Genomic DNA, 18,521 nt, shown 5'->3' on the forward strand with positions numbered 1-18,521 from the left:
GATGAAACAGTGAGGTAATTAAGATCCAACCTGACTCCAATCCCATGCTTTCCAGGGAATAGTAACCCTCTCTCCCCGCAAAAGGCCATCATCCTTGGAGTTCCCACTGGACAGGGGTCCTACCTGTTGGGGGCTAAGGCTGACCCCCACACTCAGGACACCTTTTGTCCTGGCCATGCTGAGCTGGCCCCAGTCATGGGGTTGCACAGACGCAGGGGTGATTCATGACTAGCAATAGGTGGGTAGGGTCCTGGTCAGGTTTGAGGTTTCCAAGCTCAAGAAAGGTTTGAGGGAAGGTGAGGAGCAGGTGCAGAGCTGGAGGAGATGGTGTCCAGCAGCAGATGGCACTCTTCCGGCGAGGGGATGGTAGAGTGGTGCTCAGAGAAAGTCCAGGACCCAGGCCCCCTCCCTGAGTTTAGGAGGAGCCCAGGAAAGCCACAGAGATGCATCTGGACCCCCATTCTGAGAGGAGCATTGCCGCCCAGACTCACGGGGGCAGGGGTCTGCAGGTCAGGCCATGAGGATCTGGGAAGCCCGAGGCAGGCGGAGGAAAGCCATGCAGACAATAGAGCCACGGAGAGCGAAGCTTCAGAGGATTGCTGAGGAAAAGTGCTAGAAACTTACTCCTTTAGTCTCATTTACTAAGAAAACCCCACTCAGGACACATCCAGAAGAAGGGCTCCCAGAGCCTGGCTGCTTCTGCCCTCGACTTGCTGCTTTCCCTTGGCTCTGGGTGAGCTTCCTCCGTGCTCATGCACCTGCTCAGAAGGCCCAGGAACAGAGACTCAAGGGGAAGGAGAAGCTGTGCTTTCCTCTAAAGGGAGCAATTGCGGGGTGGAGGGTGTAGCTCAAGTGGTAGAGTGTGTGCCTAGCGTGCATGAGCTTCTGGGCTCAACCCCCAGCACCTCCTCAAAGACCAAATAACTAAATAAGCCCAATTACCTCCCCCTGTTGCAGAAAAATGTGTTACAGCTCAGTTGTGACAGCAACCTGGATCCAGACGAGAGACCAAGCAGCACTCGGAGGATTGGAGAACTCAGGTTTATCACACCAGTTGACCCAGAGGAGTGATCACTCCAAGCTCTGGACCCCGTCTGTAGGTTTACACAGGCTTTTATAGGCTGCCAGTTTTACACTTTGCAACATCATATGCAAATAGAGTATAACAGAAGTTGACCAACCAGGAACAAGCTTTGTAAAAATAGACCAATCAGGAGTGACAGAAAGTAACCAATCAGGAGTGAAAGAAATACCCAATCAGAAGTGAGCTCAGGGAACCAATAGAATTTTAGGGGTAAGTAAGCCATTTCAGAGGCAAAAAGTGAGATAGAGCCTCTGGGCCAGGGAACCGGATGGTGCTGGCAGGAGAGTAGTGGCCCTGCTTGGGGGTCCTGCGGGTCTTTCTATGGGGTTTCCCACCTCACCCCTACTAAAAAATAAAATTAAAAAAAGAGCAATGGGCATCTGCTGTCACCATCTGTCTACCTCTACTGACTCTTGGTTACGAAATGCGCTAAAACCACACATGAAGAACCATCTGAGTCTCCGGCTGTTTACGGGCCTCTGCACCAGGCTCCTAAGGGAGACACGTCAGCTGGAAAACGCTGTCTTAGCTCTAGCGCTAATTCATCTCATTTCTGTCTTTCTCCCAACCCTGAGCAGTGGGCATATTAAGCAAGTTTTGCTTGACAGCTTTCACCGGAAGCCAGGGAAATTCCCAGAAGCGTGAGCGCACGTGTGTGTGTGTGTGTGTGTGTGTGTGTGTGTGTGTTTGTGTGTCGGGGGTGGTGCTGGGGACAGACTGGGGCGCCTATGCCAGTGGATTTTCTTTGATGACGTTATGAGAAGTAACAACCCAACCACAGTACCTCCGACGAGATGAGGGACTTCGTAAATATCAACAGTAAGGAAATGCGGGCAGCCACTGGCACTGGGTGGGCAACCGCCAGTAGCCCCCTCACCCCTCTTTGGCTTTGCCCCCTGCAGAGCTGCTGTGCCCCTGAGTCTGGTCAGGTCTTTGGGAGGCTAAATCCAAGTATTCACAGAGCGGGTGCCTCTGGAGCTGGTGGACTGTGCACCTTGGTCCCCAACAGGGCGACTCAAAGAGTCTGAGTCTGGCTCAAATTCTGTCCTTTCTGGCACTGCGGAAATTTCAGGCCAGTCACTGCCCAAATTTCAGGCCAGTCACTGCCCAGAGCCCTAAACCAAGTGTAAGGTGTGAGAAAGTTTCTCATTGGCTGAAGGGTAAAGAGAGGGTATTACAGCATCCTTGGGAAATGGGGCGGGATTGGGGTGGGGAGGCTCCAGCTCCCAACCCTGCCGGGGACTGGGAGACTCCCTTCTCCTTTGTCCCCAGATGAGGACTCTTCTGGTGGCCTCTTAAGGCTGAGAACCAGGGCCAAGCTATTAGGACAAAGGGCAGGGTGGACACGTCCTCACGGGTGTTCAAAGAGAAACAGTCCACGTGGACCCAGGGAGTAGAAAGGGGGCTACAGGGGCTGGATCGGGGGCAGGAATGGGAGAGACTGACCAAAGGGCTGACTAAAGGTAAATAACTCTGGGGATCTAAAGCACAGTGATTATAGTTAATAGTGCTGTGTTGTGCACTGGAAATTTGCCAAGAGGGTCAACCTTACGTGTTCTCACCACACCAAAAAAAAAAAAAAAAAACTAAACTAAAATTAAAATAAATAAAAAAGCTAACTGTGTAAAGTGATGGATGTGTCAACCTGACTGTGGTGCTTGTTTCACAATGTACATGTCTATTGAATCATCACGTTGTGTGCACCTTAAAAATCACATTTACACCTGAAGTACATGTAATTTTTATTTGTCAGTGATACCTCAATAGAGCTGGGGAAAAAACCATAGGGAAACATTCCAAACGTGTGTCTGTCTGTGTGTTCGCCTGGGTGTGTGTCAGGGGCTGCATCTCAGATGGACTGTTTCTCCTCACGTGGAGTGAAGTTCCCTTTGGTCCAAGGACCACGACCCATGTGACACCAAGTGACCAAATCCCAGGGTGTCACTGCTGTGAGTGAGGCCTTTCCAAGAGGCCTCTTCCCCGCAGACTTTTGTACTTATTAAGATGATTTAAACAACCTCATTTAAGAGAGGCAACATTATTTCCCTCAGACAGTTTTCTTTCATCTTATTTAAACAACATTGTTGAAAAGAGACAACGTCATTTAACCAGACAGCTCTTTTAACCATCCTCCCTGACCTGGAGGTAGTTTCTGAGACCCAGCGGCCCCACGGGGGATCCCAGCAGTCGTGCTGAGGGGAGAGGTGAGGGCTGGACTCCCAAGTCACAGCCCCCAGGAAGCCCCAGTCCCTGAGAGGTGGGAGGGGGGCAGGGAGCTAGGGGAGCCAGGATGGAGGAGGAGGAGGATGGGGAAGGATGGGGGGGAGGGGAAAGGAGGGAGGAGGAGGGGGAGGAAGGCCAGCACTGGGCCCCTCCTCAGCCCCATGTACCCAGAGCATCACCCTCCCTGGGCAGAGGGGCCATCCAACCTCTCACGACCCAGAACCAGGACTCTCCACAGAATCACCCTCCTTAGGGTGTGTGTGTCTGTGTTTGTGTGCATTGGTCAGGGTTCTTTTGGGCACGAGCCATCGAAACCCAATTTGACAAGCTCAAGAAAAAAATGTTTAAAAACCCCGCGTATCAGAAGCTCAGACCTAGAGCATGGTGAGCTGGTCTCAGGCGTGGAGGGGGCAGCTCCAGGCAGGGCTCCCCCTCTCTCTTCTGCATCCCTGTTGCTTCTCTCCGGGCCTCGGTCTCCGGCTCTGCATCCAAGTTCTTCCAGCAGTGGGGACACAACCGTCTGAACTCGGGCTCTATCCCAGTGGCTCCTGACGGTGAGCCCTGACCCGCAGGGGTGGGGTGGTGTGGAGGGGGTACTTGCTACCCAAAGAAGTGGAAACGAGGGGCTGGCACTCCAGCCGGCAGTGATGCATCGGAAGGGCCCTGAGCGCTGTCCTCAAGCTGGGCAGGGCAGGGCAGGTGTCTGGCCAGCCTCCAGGGTCCCCAGCCACAGTCACCGCATCCTGACCGCTCAGAGGTGTTTCTTCCACGGCCCGTGTCTCCTCTGGAAAGGGGGTCGGGGGCTGGAAGTTTCTGCTCATCCATCAGTGTAAGGTTCAGTGGGCCAGAGGACAGGTTTACATAGATGGGCTGTCCCCTTTGCTCCTCAGGGTCCCTCTGAGATCCCTTCAACCAGAGGTTGATACCAACCAAGACGAGCAAGATGGGCACTTTCACAAACGCCAGGAGCATGTAGTGGGTCCTGTGAGAGCGGGCAGAGTGGTCAGAGCCCTGGGCCCCTCCAGGCCCCGTCACCCCAGAGCCCTGACACCGGGGTGCCTTGGCCGGCTTAGCAAAGCCTGTGACCCTGGACCTGCCAGCCCCACTCCCAGGTCTTCCCCGGCAACCACCAGGGCTCCTCCAAATAACCTCAGGCTTTTGGTTTCGTTCTGTTCGAGGCCCACCTTCCTTTCTAATTCACCTTTGTCCGAAGCGCCGACAGGTCACCCACGACAGGCTGATTACCTGCCTGTGTGACTCACGGCTCCCGCTAACGCCAGTTCTGGGTTGCCACATCACCCTCCCTGCTGACTTACATCCTAGAGATTTGTGTCTTGTCTCCCGGGAACCACTAGGTCATCAGTGCTTTTTGTTGACAATCGAACGGGCGGAGGATGCTGGCAGAGGAGAGGTCTGCAGAGGGGTTTTCTGGCCAGGCGAGCACAGGAAGATGGACAATGGGGAGCAATGTGGGCTCGACAGACACGGTGGCCGGGCTTTGGGCCTTGACTCTGACTATGCTGGGCTCTGGCATCTGGTGACCGCACAGGAGTCCCCAGGCTTGGCTACTCCAAAGGAGAGGCCCCAGGGAGGGGTGGGAGAAAGGACCACAGTCACTCACCTGATGTAGGAGACGGAGGACATGGCCATAATGCTGTTGGCCATTGTCCCGGAGGGCAGGCTCTCTGATGTGCTCAGAACAGCTCTCTCTATACACAGGCAAAGTTGGAAGTTGGCCACAGGTTATCGGCACAGACTGGGGGCTTCGTGACCCCCTCATAACGCCACCCCCGCCTGCCCGCCCTCACGGGAGCCCCCCTCCCTGGATCAGGAGACTTCATCTCTTTGGATTCAGCCCCTCCAGCTTCTCCCCTTTCTGTCAAGTCATCTGAATCACAGCACACGTTTTCCCTCATCATTTTCAGGTGTGACAAGAAGAAATAAAAGTTAAGCAGAAGGAAGCACTGCAGTTTATTCCGGGGGTGGGGAGAAATCTTTTTACACCCTCTCTGCTGACCTTGTAAGTAGGACTTTTAGTTGAGGGGTCGGGGGGAGGGGGGAACCCCTGGTCCTTTCTACTCAAACAGAGCCTGCACACGGCTCAGGTACAGACAGTTCCAGGGGTGGGGACAGCTCAGTAGTAGAGCACGCTTAGCATGTACCAGGTCCTGGGTTCAACCCCCAGTACTTCCCATTAAAAAGACTAAAAAAAGTTAAAAATTTAGAAGGAGAAAGGTATAGCTCAAGTGGTACAGCACACACTTAGCATGCACAAGGTCCTGGGTTCAATCCCCAGTACTGCTTCTAAAATTAAATACATAAATAAACCTAATTACCGCCCTCCCCCCACCAAAAAAAACCCTTAAAAAAAAAAGAACAGATAGTTCTGGAAATGGGGCCTCTAGTTATTGGGGTGGGTAACGAGGTGGGAGGACTCCAGAAGGCTGGTGACTGAGAGGATCCATTCCGGTGAAATAGTGAACAGTGGCAGTGATGGAGGAAACATCTTTATGAGAAACTATGAAGATGGTTTATGTGAGCAGCCTGGTCCCCAGAGAGGAGAGGCCCCGAGAATGCTGGAACAACCCTGCGTTGTCCAGGTTGCTGGGGCTCAGCACTGGGAACCCCTGGGTTACCCCAGATGCCCCTTCCCTCCTCCATGTAACGACAGGTCTGGGGTGTGACTACCAGAGTTTGACCACCTCCTAGAGTGAGGCCCTGGGACATCACTGCACGTGCCTCGGAGAGGCCTCAGGGACAGGATGGGGCAGCTGCGCTGGGCTGCTCCTCTGCCTTGGCTCCTCCCACTTCCTTCCCATCTGTCTGTCTGTCCCTCGTTCTCTTTCACACTTGCTCTCAGGCACTACCTTCTACCCTTGGAGAGGAGCAAGGCAGAAGCCCTCACTCTTCCAGTCCTGAGCAGTGTAGACGAGGCAGCTCTTACCTGGGACAATGGTCACTTTAATTTTTGCCCCAAGGTCAGTCCCAGTCTTCTCAATCCCGCACCAGTAAGTGTCGGTGTCATTCTGTCTGAGCTCCAGCATGGTCACCATGAGCACGCGGCCTTTCTGGTCGTCCCTGATCGACACACGGTCCTTCTTCACTTCTTGCTCTGATCCTTTGGTTTGGACGAGGATCCTGCATAACTCCCACCTTTCTCCTCGGCACCACCACTTCCTGTAGGTCTCCCATCCTGGGTCATAGCGACACTGAATGGTCACTGATCCCTGCTCTACGCCTTGCACGGACTCTGGGCCTTGGATGGAAAAATAACCTGGAAAAAAGAATCCTAAGTTACAGCTCCTGACAGCCTGAGCCAGGACACACAGATGTCCTTCCCGGCCAGCCCTCAGTCGATGCCTCATGTTTACCTTCTCCTTTGTTCAGTGTCCCAGTCCCCACCAGCTCCCTAGGAGATGGTGTTCTGGCCCATTTGGTTCCCCATCTCCCTACACCTGCTCACGGCATCTGATTTTCTGACACTTTTTCCTTGTCTTCTCAACACTGTTCTTGCTGGCCTCCTCCTTCTTCTCCAATGACTCTGCCCCCGAGGTCTCTACTGATTTCTCTTCTCTTCCTCTCTCTTTAAATCTTGATGTAAACAGTGGCATGTTGATAACTATTTAACAACCAGCCATCTGGGGGGAAAGTCTCCAGTCTGGCACATTTTCCAGTTTCTACAGTATAAATTTTCCCACCATGGCTGATTTCAGGCTACCAACGCGATGTCACTGGACACAGAGTTGAGAAGAGATGTGCCACATCTGAGCCAGTGTGAGGCAGCGACACCTCCGGGGAGCCCCGAGCTCTCCCTCCAGCCTTCATCTGGTCTCACTTTATTGTAACCCCACGGAGTGATTTTCCACTCCCCCGCCTAGATGCTGATGAATCCCAAATCCGTATTTGTAAGCCAAATTCCCCCTCCGCCGTCACTGTCCACGGACAGCTCATCTCACACCAGGAAGGGAATGAGCTCTGGACATAGGAAGACATATCTGCCACAGGCTAGTTGGGAAACCTTGGGTAAGTTGCTTAATCTCCTCGAGTCTTTCTTCCTTATTTGTAGAATGGCTTGCAGGTTGTCATGGGACTTGGATGGGCGTTGAACCCCAGACATATGAGGGCTGCCCCATCAGTGAGAGCCCATCAGTAGGACCTCATCTGGTGCTCAGATGGTGAGAGCAGCATCGGGGGAGGGTCCCCAGCTCCACTGCGCCCCTCCTCCAATCCCTTCCGCATTTCGCTGCTGCCAGAGTTTTGTACCAAAACTGTCCCCACCTCATCCTCAGCATCGCCTGCTGTGAGCACTTAGACGTTTATCAGGACCTCTCCTACAGCCACTCCCCTGTGCCTCAGAATGATTTAAAATGCCTAAGTTTGGCATTTAAGTCTTTTACAGTCAAGATCCAAGTTCTCTGCCCAGTGCCACTTCCTGCCCCGGCTCCCACTCCGTCCTGCTTCCCACCCCCACTTTCCTCTTCCCCTCACCCTGATGCGCCCCCCCAGGCAGCTGTGTCATTGCCCTTCTCCACCCCCTGCCAGTCTATCGCTCACCCTTCAACATTCAGCATTCAATCTTTGCAGCATCAGTCCCCTTCCCAACGGAACGGCTTCCTCTCTTGGCTCCACGCCCCTCTGCATGGACCTGAATGCTGCGCTGGTATTTTGTCATTCTTAGCAGTGTTTCTCTCTGTCTCTGTTCCAAAGAGCAGAGATCCCGTGTTTGTTTGTCTGTTTTCTCTCTATCCCACCCCCGCGTTTTGCACAGTGTCTAGATCCTGGTCAGTATCGATAAAGTTTATGATTGTTTTTGAACAGAAGCTGGTCATTATGATCTGGGACATAATCATTTCAAGGCTAGGGTTAACTATAATTTCCACACCAGTGGGAGACAAAGCATAAGGATGCTGAAATATAAGGATGCGATGGTAAAGGCTGGAAACAAATCCAAATGCCACCAATGGGAGGTGGGGATAATAAATTACGGCCCATCCATAATAAATCACGGCTAAAAGGAAAAGACAAATCACTCATACGACAAGAAAGATGTCCCAGATATATTATGATCAGGTTAGAACAAGTTGCCAAACAAAGTATCTGTGATACCATGTCTGTAGTTTTTCTAAAGCAGGTGCACAGGGTAAAAAATCAGAAAATAACGTGTTCTGATTTTTTACCAGTGGTCAGTGTTGAGATTGGGCTTTGGGGGGGTGGGGGTGGATTTCACTTTCTAGATCACACATTTCTATTTTGTTAAAGCTTTACAATATCATTAACTGATAAAGCAATAATTTTTTGAATTAAAAAGGAGGCGATTAGGAGACGGATTGCTAAAAACAGCAATTGATGTAAATTAAAATCTAACGCAGGGGTGGGCATAGCTGAGTGGTAGAGCGCATGCTCGGCGCACACGAGGTCCTGGGGTCGATCCCCAGTACCCCCACTTAAAAAATAAATAAATAAACCCACTTACCTTCCCCTCCCCCCCGACAGAGAAAAAAAGATCGAATGCAAGAATCAGCAGAGAGGGTCATTTTTTACCCCTTAAAAACATGACACAGCTATAGTAGAAAGCAGAGGTTCAACACAGATTCTATTTGCCAACAATCACGAACAGCAGGGAAGAGATGCTGCTGCTTTGAAAAAGAAGTTTCATTAATGCCAGCTTCAGTCATTCATTCTGACAGCAAAGCACTCACAATGCGATGGGGGTTGTTTTTGAAAAAATAGGTGGGAGGCTTTTATAAACACACATTGTGATGGATGGAGCTCTTCACTGGGTTTATGTGTGTTTGTTTCGAAGGAAGAGAGGGAGAGAAATGATAAGACCGCGGCGAGCTGGGAGCAGAGCTCCGGGGAACGGGGCTAATGGGTTTTAAAAGCACAAGCCGGTCTGAATGTCAAGTTTTTGTTTTTGTGAGTCTGAGATATAAGCTTTCTCCTTCGTGTCAGTCCCGCGGGAAGGTTTGCCTCGTGTGGAAAATTCCTGCGTGAACAGTCCTGTCTCAAAATCGAGACAATGTGGATCTCCACCCCTGGGCTGACCGCAATGACAGAATGACACCTAAAATGAGGCAGCCATGGGGGTGCTCAGAGCAGAGGTGCCCGTGGGGCTGCGGGATGTGCAGTGGGGTCTGAGCCCGTCTCAGTTTGCACTTACGGGGCCAGGATGGCTTCTGGCGCCCCTGAAAATTCTTGCCAGCCCGAGCTCAGGAGAGTGATTTCTGGGGTACAGGTCTGAATGACAGGCCCCTGGTCATTCTTGTAATACTTTGCCTCGTTGGGAGAACAGGGGTCTCTTCTTCCACTTGCAAACACTTACTAAGCGCCTGCTGTATGCCAGTGACTGTGTCCCTCTCAGGGTTGTTGGGGGATCGGGTAGCCAAGCGGACGAGAGACTGTCCCCCGGAAGCTGGGACTTTCTGGCTGCGCCCCGTCCACTTTCTCTCCTTTCACAGAAGTGACCCCAGTGGCTATTGGTGTCTGGAGGTGAAAACTTGGTGGGGTGACTTTTTTTTTATCCTTGACTAACTTCACCCCCTGCCCACATTTTTTCAGCTTTGAAGGTGGAGGGACCCCCATCCCATCTCTGCAGCACCCACCCTCCCCGAGACACAGATCAGCCTCGGTGGGTCTCAGCCTTCAAACGTGTGTGGGGTGTGTGTGTGAGGGAGACTTGTGTGAGCCTGTGCGCACGTGTGCTTAACTGTGTATGTGTGTGTTTGTGTGTGTGTGAATTTGCGTGAATGAGAAAGACTGTGTGTATGTGTGGGACCGTGTAAGTGTGTGTATCATTTTGCGTCTCCGCGAGTGAGTGTATGTGTTGTGCCTGTGTGTATGCACGTGTGTGTGGATGGATGAGTGTGACTATGTATGAGTGTGTGAGAATGTAGGTGTGAATGGGGGTGTGAGTCCCTGTGGGTGTCTGTATTCACCTCCATTGTGTGAATGTGTTGTGTGAGTGTGTGTAGCAGGGTGTGATACCCTTCTTCTTGGCCTCCAGGTGAGCTGGATGTTGGGATAAAGACAGAGAACAGATGGGGGTCCTGGAACTCAAATGCAAAGCTGGAGCCCTAGAGGAGGTGCAGACTTTCTGCACCGTGGTCCTTTGGGAATTCTGAGCCACTTGGAGCCCCACTTAATAAACGTGGCCATCCCAGAGAAGCCGCTGCCCTCACAGCTGGTCTACGGGTGGCGTCACAAGGTTTCTGCATCATCAGTAAAACCAGCAATGGCAGTGGTACTTAGGGGGAAGGCCCACAGCCCTCATCTGCTTGTATCCATGTGAATAGTGGAGTCCTGTGTCATTAGCACTAAAAGGGCTCAGGGACCCCCACTCACACCAGAAGTCCAGGTCTTAGAACAAGGAGGGACTGGCCGAGTCACGCGCCCCAGTCAGGACTGGAGCTCGGCTCTCTGATTCCTTGGCCGTGCTCTTTCCCGTGGTCCCTCAATGGACCATCTGTACGTGTCAGGTGGTCAGTCCCCAGACCTGGAGAGAAGGCTGTGTGACCCACACACACTGCACACATGGTGCGAACTCCCACACTGTCCCCTTGTGTCCTCTAAGTGTGGGCAGTGGTTTTCCACAGAAGAGAAGCCCCTCCCGTCGCCCACTTAGGTCCCTGAGCAATTTCCTCTTCAAAAGTCTCAGTTCCAGGGCATGATGTCCTGGGTCCTTCATAATCCTGGCTTTCGCGTTCCCAGCCTCACTTCCAACCAGTCACCCCAAAGCTCTTTGCAAACGGAGCGGTCCCTCTGCACAAACCCACTGTCCTTTCTCAAGCTGCTGACCCTTGGCCATGCGGTTCCCTCTCTTGGGAATGCTTTTCCCGCTTGGCTCTTTTTTAAATTTTTTCCCTGCTCCTCTTTGAATGATCAGTCCTAGTTCTCTTTTCCCTTCATGTCCTCAGAGCCTGATGCATGCCTGGCATAAAGAGGCCCCCAGCACGCTTTTGCTGAATAAATGAACGAAGCTGCCTCCCATTTCCCCCGTGTGACACCTCTCTCAGTACCGAGCCGGACACCCCGTCACCCCCGACCCCCACCCTAGCCCTGCCCCAACCACCGCACTCACCTGGGAGGCTGAGAAGGAGCAGAGCGGGGGGCAGCCACATGGTGCTGCCTCCCAGGCTCCTCGCCCCTCTGACCCGTGCCCACAAGTCACACTTGGATCCCGGCTGGACGCTCAAAGTTCTGTCTGAGCACAGGTTTGTACCCTCGGCTTGTCCAGACTCGCTTTTGAGCTTCTTACTCATTCACTTCCTTTTATACAGTGAGTATTTCCTGCTTTTAATTATTCAGCAAAAGGAGGGTTGTTTTTTGGCAGGGCTGGGTCATAGGGCATGAGATTTTGCACTAGGTAAGAAAGAGGAAGCAAAGAGGCTGTGATGGGGAGGGGGGCGGAGATGTGTCCACAGAAGGGTCAGAGGAGGGGGGATCTGGCCTGTCAGGCCTTTGGTCCCCGGGGTACAACAGTCTGGGTGCCAATTCCAGAAATGGTTCTCCAAGACAATAACGGGTCCCAGCATCAAAGAACCACCCCCAACTCAGGGGTCAGGTGAACATGCTTGGACACCCGGCGATGCATTTGTTCAAAGGCACTTGTTACAGCCAAGTGCACGAAGTGCAGGCTGTGAGATGACACAGACCGCAGCTCCACAAGCACCTCTTATAAGCTGTGTGACAGTGGACAACTTAGCCTTTCTAAGCCTCAGTGTTTGTATCTGTAAATTGGACTAATAAGAATTGTTAAGGGAATTAAATGAGAAAATGTACGTGAAGTTCTAAGGACAGAAAGGGTTAGCACTCTAATAACCAGGGTTATTATTAACAACCTGGGCAAGACTTCAGACACTAGATGAAGAGGAGGATAAATTAAGGCCAGGACAGGGGGCTGAGAGGAGGCTGGCGGACTGGCTTTCCTCACTAGTAATAGGACAGATTCTAACCTTAACCTGATAAAATTTAATTCCGATTGCTATAGATACAACCCAGTAGCTAAAACTGTTCTTAAAGAACAGTTTTGGGAGGCAGGTAAAGATATTTTGTCCCAGGTGTCCAGAGCCAACTGTGGAGGGAGGAGCTCTCTTGTAGGCTGGTGACGCAGGACACATTCAGAAGGGCTGGAGAAGTAAGAGGTCTTGGTCATGCACCAGGGCCCTGGGGGCACCAAGAAAGTCTTGGGAAGGGGAGAGGGTATAGCTCAGTGGTAGAGTGTGTGCTTAGCATGCACGAGGTCCTGGGTTCAATCCCCAGGACCTCCATTAAAAATAAATAAATAAACCTAATTACCCCTCTTCCATAATACATGTATATAATTCATCACAGTAATGTAATAAAGGAGAAAAATCATACAGTTATAAATAAATATAATGCATGCAAAGCATTAAAGAAAAATCCATTATGATTCATGACAAGCTAGGAACAGAAGGGTTTCATGAGTAAATGTTCTGCAAACACTGAAACCAACGGTGAATCATAAAAAGACTTCCCTTAAAAAGCAGGAGGAGAATAAGAGTGTTGAAAGTCATTACTTCATTCAACACTGATTAAGTTATGGCACAAACAAACAAACAAAAGAAACAAAAGATATGAGAGTTGGAAAGGAAGAAACAAAATTCTAACTAATTATAGATGAATTGATTGTCTACATATAAAACTGAAAAGAATGGGTCCAATTTTTAGCAGGATTGCTAGATAGATACATGATCCCTGTGATAGATACATGATCCGTGTCCAAATGTCACTCATGCAAAGTGTGGCTTCAAAATTTAATGAAAAAGATACCATTTTTAATAACAATAACTACATAAGAGATTTATAATTAAAGTTAGCAAATATGCGAACAAGCTCTAAGGAGAAAATAATATGATGTTATTAAAAGACATCACAAATTGCCATATTTTTTAAATTTTTAAAAAATTGTGGTTAGATGCATATAACATAAAATTTACCATCTCAACTGTTTTGAGTGTACAGTTTAGTGCTATTAAATACCTGCATAATGTTGTGTAGTCATCACTGCCATCCATCTCTGTAACTCTTTTCATCTTGTACAACTGAAACCCTGCACCCATTAAACTATGACCCCCTCATTCAGAGTTAGAGGAGGAGCTTAGGGCTTCAGAAGTATTCATGATGTTTATGACTTAAGCAGCAAGGTGAGCACTCAAGTGTTGAAGAGTATGCCTGGTTGAAAGAGTACATTTATTAGGTATATTCTATTGTTTGCATGAGACGTTGCAGGAAAAAATTGTTTCCCAAAAGTTTATGGAGTATTCTGAGAGACACACAACAGGGGTGCTGGATTTATTGGTCAGAGGTCATTACCATCCACCAGAGCAGGCTGTGGTCCTGGGTCGGGATGGATGGGCAAGAGATGTTGCTGGTTCCCAGAGCTCCTCTGAGGCCTGTTGACCCAGAGGACAGCACCGAGCATGCCCAGGAGCAGGGGCACCTTCAGGAAGACCAGGAGCAGGAAGTGGACGCTGCCCAGCAGGGACCTGTGGGAGACACGGTGACAGACAGTGAGTGGCATCCTCAGAGGGTGGCCCTGGTGCCCCTGACTTTCCCCTACCCCAGTGCCCAGGTCCTGAGGCCATGACAATGCACATAAAGATCACCCCTGGGCAGGCAGCCCCACCCTGTGTGCCTCTGCCCCTTTCTCTCTGCTTAATAATTGCCCTTGAGAATTAGGACTGTGGACATAGGCAGGGCATGGCCACTGGATAGATGCAAGGGAGACCCATCCAGACGGGACCTGGACAGGAGGATTTCTTCATAAACCTCCACATTCGGGAGGTACCCTATCTCGGGTACAGGAATCAATAATAGACTTATTTGTCTGATGTGTGCTCGCCTATAAATAGCAGTTCCCTTTAAGGAAGGAACTGTTTGTTTTACTCACAGGGAGAAACTGGTACTGCCTTGGTACCTCCAAAGGTCCGTAGTAGTTGATGGGATAAATGAATGACCTCCCTCAGCTCCATCCTCCCTCAAGAGCCTGGATTCTTCAACAGGATGACACTTTGACCGGGGCTTGGGAAAGGCAGGGGTCCTGCAGGTTCCTTTTGTAGAATATTTGTACTCACTTTTCCCTCTGCCTGGACCCTTTTTTCCTGCACATACATGAACGCCAGGCTCCCCAAATCCTGCAGATCTCCACTCAAATGATGATCAGCGAGGCTTTCCTGATTATCGTGTATTAAACAGCAAACCCAGTCACCTTCCCACACAGGCTCTCGCCAAACCTAAGTGATGACTGTCTCTCCATCACAAATTGCCATATTTATATACTAACTACGTATTGATTTGTTCATGGTGTAAATCCCCCCTTAGATCACAACTTCCGTCAGAGGAGGTTCCTGCCCGGGTGGTTCGCAACTGTGTCCACTGAAGAGCGCCAGGCACTTAGTAGGATCTTCACAACTAGGTGTGGAATTAAATGAGGGACCTAGAGACAGGCGACCCAAGTCCCTCTACCCTGCCTGCTGACCTTGCAGAGTAGTCACCCAGGTACCGAAACCCTGGGATGCGGGCCCCTTACCGAGAGTGTTGACCAGGATCGGGGGTCTCCTGCCCAGACACGGTGCTCCAGGTGGGTGCTAGCAGGGTCGTGGGAGAATCTGGGGTGCTTGTGGACCTCTCGGGGCTGGCGGCTAAGGGAGAAGTACGAGTCAGGCCCAGTGTCCTCCCCCTGGGTCCCCGCTCTACATCACTGGTGTGGCTCTGCTCACACAGGCAAGGTCACTCAGGTCATCTGGAAAGACGTGCTGTGTTCGGCATCCCCCTGTGGTTGCACCCAGGCCTGACCTGCACCTTGGGCGCCTCCTCAGCCCCTCTCCAGGTGCACCCTGGCCAGGTGGGCACTTTGAGATGCAGAGAAAGAGAGGGGGCAGGGTCAGCCCGTCAGCCCGGCGGGGCAAGGTGAAGTCCCCCAGAGGGACAGAGAAAGCCCAGCGCAGGGGTCTGGGCTCCTTTTGTGCTTTCCTCAGGGTTACAACAGAAGGCCTCAAAACCACAGGAGGCCCTTCTGTTTCTGGAAGGATCACTGGTGACCTTGGGGCCAGCACAAGAGCAGGACATACGCTAGGAGCTGGGGACGGGGCTGGCGAGGTCAGCGCAGGGCGTGGACTCTCAAGCAGGCACCACTCAGGGCACAGAGTGAGGGCGCATCTCACGTCCTTGGGGCCCCAGGGTCCGGGCTGGCCTGTGTGGGGCGGGGTCGTGTGAGAGTGAGACCAGCGATGCCGTCATGGTCGGGTTCCCTGCAGGCAGGACCTAGCACAGGTCCAGAAAGAGACACGGGGTCCCCTTCAGAGTGGACGTGGCCCTTGCAGGACAGCAGGCAGTGTAGGTGCCCAAGTGCGGGACACTCTCCGCTGTGGGCCAGGAAGTTGCCAGCCTCACCTATGTCGGGGGGAGCCCCAGGGCAGGCCCCACACGGGGACAGAGATATACACATGGGCAGGCGCACACACAGACTCCGTGTCCCGAGCCACTGCCCAACCCCCTCCTCGCATCCTTGTCCAGCCTTTCTGTCCCACTTCTTCTCTGAGGGTCAAGGTGTGACCGGCCCTGGTGCTGGTGCCGGGGGGGCAGTGGGGGAGCTCACCTGGGAACACAGACACCTCAACCTCATAGGTGAGGTCAAGTGAAAATGGTATATCGATCCCACAACAGTATGTTCCCGCATCGTCCATTCTAAGGCTCTCCAAGGTCACTGTGAAGGTGAGGTTTGCAGGATGGTCCCTGATGGACACGCGGTCATTCCTTACTTCTCTCTCTGACTCTGTGGTCTCCACCATCCTTCTCGGTAACAAACATGGGAATTTGTACCAGTATTTGTTATGATCTATGAATTCCTTCTTATATCGACACTGCACGCTCAGCGATCCCCCGACGACGCCCGTCATCCTGCGGGGGCCTCTCAGGGACCAGCAGCCTGGAAAACACAGCGAGTCCGGCTCCTCATCAGGTGGACCTGGGTCAGAGACGCCCTGGGGGTCACCCCCCGAAGTTCCCCATCTCACATCAGTCACCCCCAACAGCCAGACCACACCTGGGGTGTCCTCCCCTTCCACACCTGGAAGCTTCTCTGCCTGCCCTCCCTCCCTCCTGTTGCGCTGCTGCTCACTCACCTCCACCCCCGCCCCTTCCTCTCCCCCAAGAAGGGCTGAGCCCCTCACCTGGGACGTGGAGAAGTAGCAGAGCTGAAGGCAGCCACAGGGCCCCATCCCTCGGGGTCATTCCTCCAGCACAGATGTCACCTGCAGCAGCGCCAGACCCTGGGCAGGGACAAAATGGACCCTCCTCAGAGGACTCACTCCAGTCCTCACTTCTGCTTTTCTGGGCCTCTCTGCTTCCTTGTCCAGCCCTGTCTTATGTCTTCACAATCTTCCACAGTGACTGGAGCTGATCAGGGTGCAGGAGGCGTGGGGAGAGAGGCAGCCCGGCTGGTCCCGGGACCCGGTGCCCTGGGCTTCTCTCAATCCAGTGGCTGGACAGGTCCAGGGTCCCTCGGTCGGGGATGCTGCCCCCTCCTCACAGCTCCCAGCAGCTCCTCTCTCTCTCACATGCAGCCCCTCACAGCAGGGCCAAGATGGGTTCCTCCTGGGTGGGGCCTCCCCGCCTCTGTGATGCATCATTTCCTTGTGATCAGGATAGACAGTCCCATCCATCCTCTCTGGCCTTGGTGGAGACCACAGAGGGGCTGTGTCCCCCAACCTGCAGCTCCAGGCACCCACAGAGCTCTGCCCCTGTGAGACCCTCAGCTCCTCTTCCGGCCACACACGTTGGCACAGTGATGCCGGACAACTTCAAAGGTCTCGTCTTGGTTCTGGGTTCCCAACCCAGGTACCAATCCTTCAGGCTGTGGCTTCTTTCCTCTTGTGCACCTTGCTTCCCAGACTTAGATACATAGTAGCAGTGACCAGCCTTCTAAGACCCCTAATTCATTCTTGTCCTCTTGCCAAACTCTACTCCCTTTTGAGAATCAGGGAAGAAAACTGTGAACGGGTAAGACTTCAGAGGTGGAAGATATGAGTGGGAAGGATGGGAAGTTGGGGGCCTCGGGGGCTGAGGCTGAGCCTCCCTCGACTCACTGGCACAGAGAAGGCGGTTTTACAAGAGACCCCAAAGGCACCGAGTGCTGGTGCCCCTCTCGGATCTCCAGTGACAACCAGGAGCCTCTTCAAGGTGCAGAGCTGGGATCGGACCTGCCTAGCAGATGGGAGGCAGGACTGTCCTCACTCAGTGTCTTGTTCGCACAATGTGTTGGTTCTTGTTGTCATATTTCCCTTGGAAGTGGAATGGGGTAATGAGGGCCTGCTCTCCTTCCCTCCGGTAGGCTGTTGTTACAGCGTCTCAAGCTTGTCGTGCACAAATCAGGTTGCTTGCTTCCTCCAATTCAGATCTCCTACCCTCCCCACTTCCTGTCTGGGGCAGCAGCACCTGCAGCCCAGTGCGCAGCGCTGAGGAATGCAGTGGAGGCAGCTGGCTCTGCTTGACCCCTTCTGTGGCTCCCGCTCATCACAGGTGAAGCCCCGTGTTCTGACTGTCTCCACACAGCTCATGGTGGTCCCCAGACACCCAGCACTTGCCTCAACATCCCGACTCCAGATCCACCCCCGTGCTGCCGCCCTCCCAACTTCCAGACCTGCCCGGGCCCTGGAACTCCTCCTCCTCTGCCTGACTCAGCCAATGGGCTTAACTGGACACCTTCCTCAACCCTCCCACATTAGGCTGGCTCCCTTTTGATGGTTCCTCTTGGCCCATCTGACACTTCCCTCTTGGCTTTCATCAGACCTGTGATTTGGGGTTCCATGTCTATCTCCATGTGGACAGTGGCCCATGAGTGGAGGGGCCACATCATGCTTCCTGCCTGGTGTCCTTCCTGGACGTGCTGGTCGCAATTCAACAACTAGGCTGTTGAATGAATGAGTGACTCAGTCATTCCCTCAGCTTTCACCTGCTTTCAGAAGACTGAGTTATCCAACACTGCTGCTCCTTTTCCTCCTCAAGCTGGGGAATAGGACATGTAATGATTCTTGAAGCCCATGGTGCCACCTGACCGATGGAGGTATCAGCTCTCTGGTCTTCCTGGATCCAGGTCTAAAATGCTCCCGTGGCAGGACATTTGCACCTGCCCTTTCCTTTGCCTGAGGATTCTTCCTCCAGGTGCCAACAGGTGCTCCAGGTGCCTCCAGGTGCT

At 52.5% G+C, this 18,521-nt stretch overlaps 2 protein-coding genes across 3 annotated transcripts; both read right to left on the minus strand.

The window, feature by feature from the left end:
• Nucleotides 1-2,859: 2,859 nt before the first annotated feature.
• Nucleotides 2,860-11,526, minus strand: CD300LB (CD300 molecule like family member b). 2 transcript variants are annotated; one of them, XM_015235253.3, is made up of 4 exons: nucleotides 11,385-11,526; nucleotides 6,252-6,581; nucleotides 4,929-5,016; nucleotides 2,860-4,289 (listed from the first exon to the last, which is right to left on the minus strand). In XM_015235253.3, exons 1-4 carry the CDS (start codon nucleotides 11,422-11,424, stop codon nucleotides 3,908-3,910), a joined length of 840 nt encoding a protein of 279 aa, XP_015090739.1. In that variant the 5' UTR covers nucleotides 11,425-11,526; the 3' UTR covers nucleotides 2,860-3,907. The 2 variants fall into 2 exon arrangements, with proteins under 2 accessions (XP_015090739.1, XP_072796184.1); XM_072940083.1 differs by lacking the exon at nucleotides 11,385-11,526 and adding an exon at nucleotides 7,862-7,883.
• Nucleotides 11,527-13,241: 1,715 nt separating this feature from the next.
• On the minus strand, nucleotides 13,242-16,874 carry CD300C (CD300c molecule). The gene is made up of 4 exons (XM_015235128.3): nucleotides 16,498-16,874; nucleotides 15,924-16,253; nucleotides 14,856-14,967; nucleotides 13,242-13,812 (listed from the first exon to the last, which is right to left on the minus strand). Exons 1-4 carry the CDS (start codon nucleotides 16,556-16,558, stop codon nucleotides 13,626-13,628), a joined length of 690 nt encoding a protein of 229 aa, XP_015090614.1. The 5' UTR covers nucleotides 16,559-16,874; the 3' UTR covers nucleotides 13,242-13,625.
• Nucleotides 16,875-18,521: the final 1,647 nt, after the last annotated feature.

The sequence above is a fragment of the Vicugna pacos genome, chromosome 16, assembly GCF_048564905.1.
Source record: "Vicugna pacos chromosome 16, VicPac4, whole genome shotgun sequence".
In the NCBI taxonomy this organism is placed as follows: Eukaryota; Metazoa; Chordata; class Mammalia; order Artiodactyla; family Camelidae; genus Vicugna; species Vicugna pacos.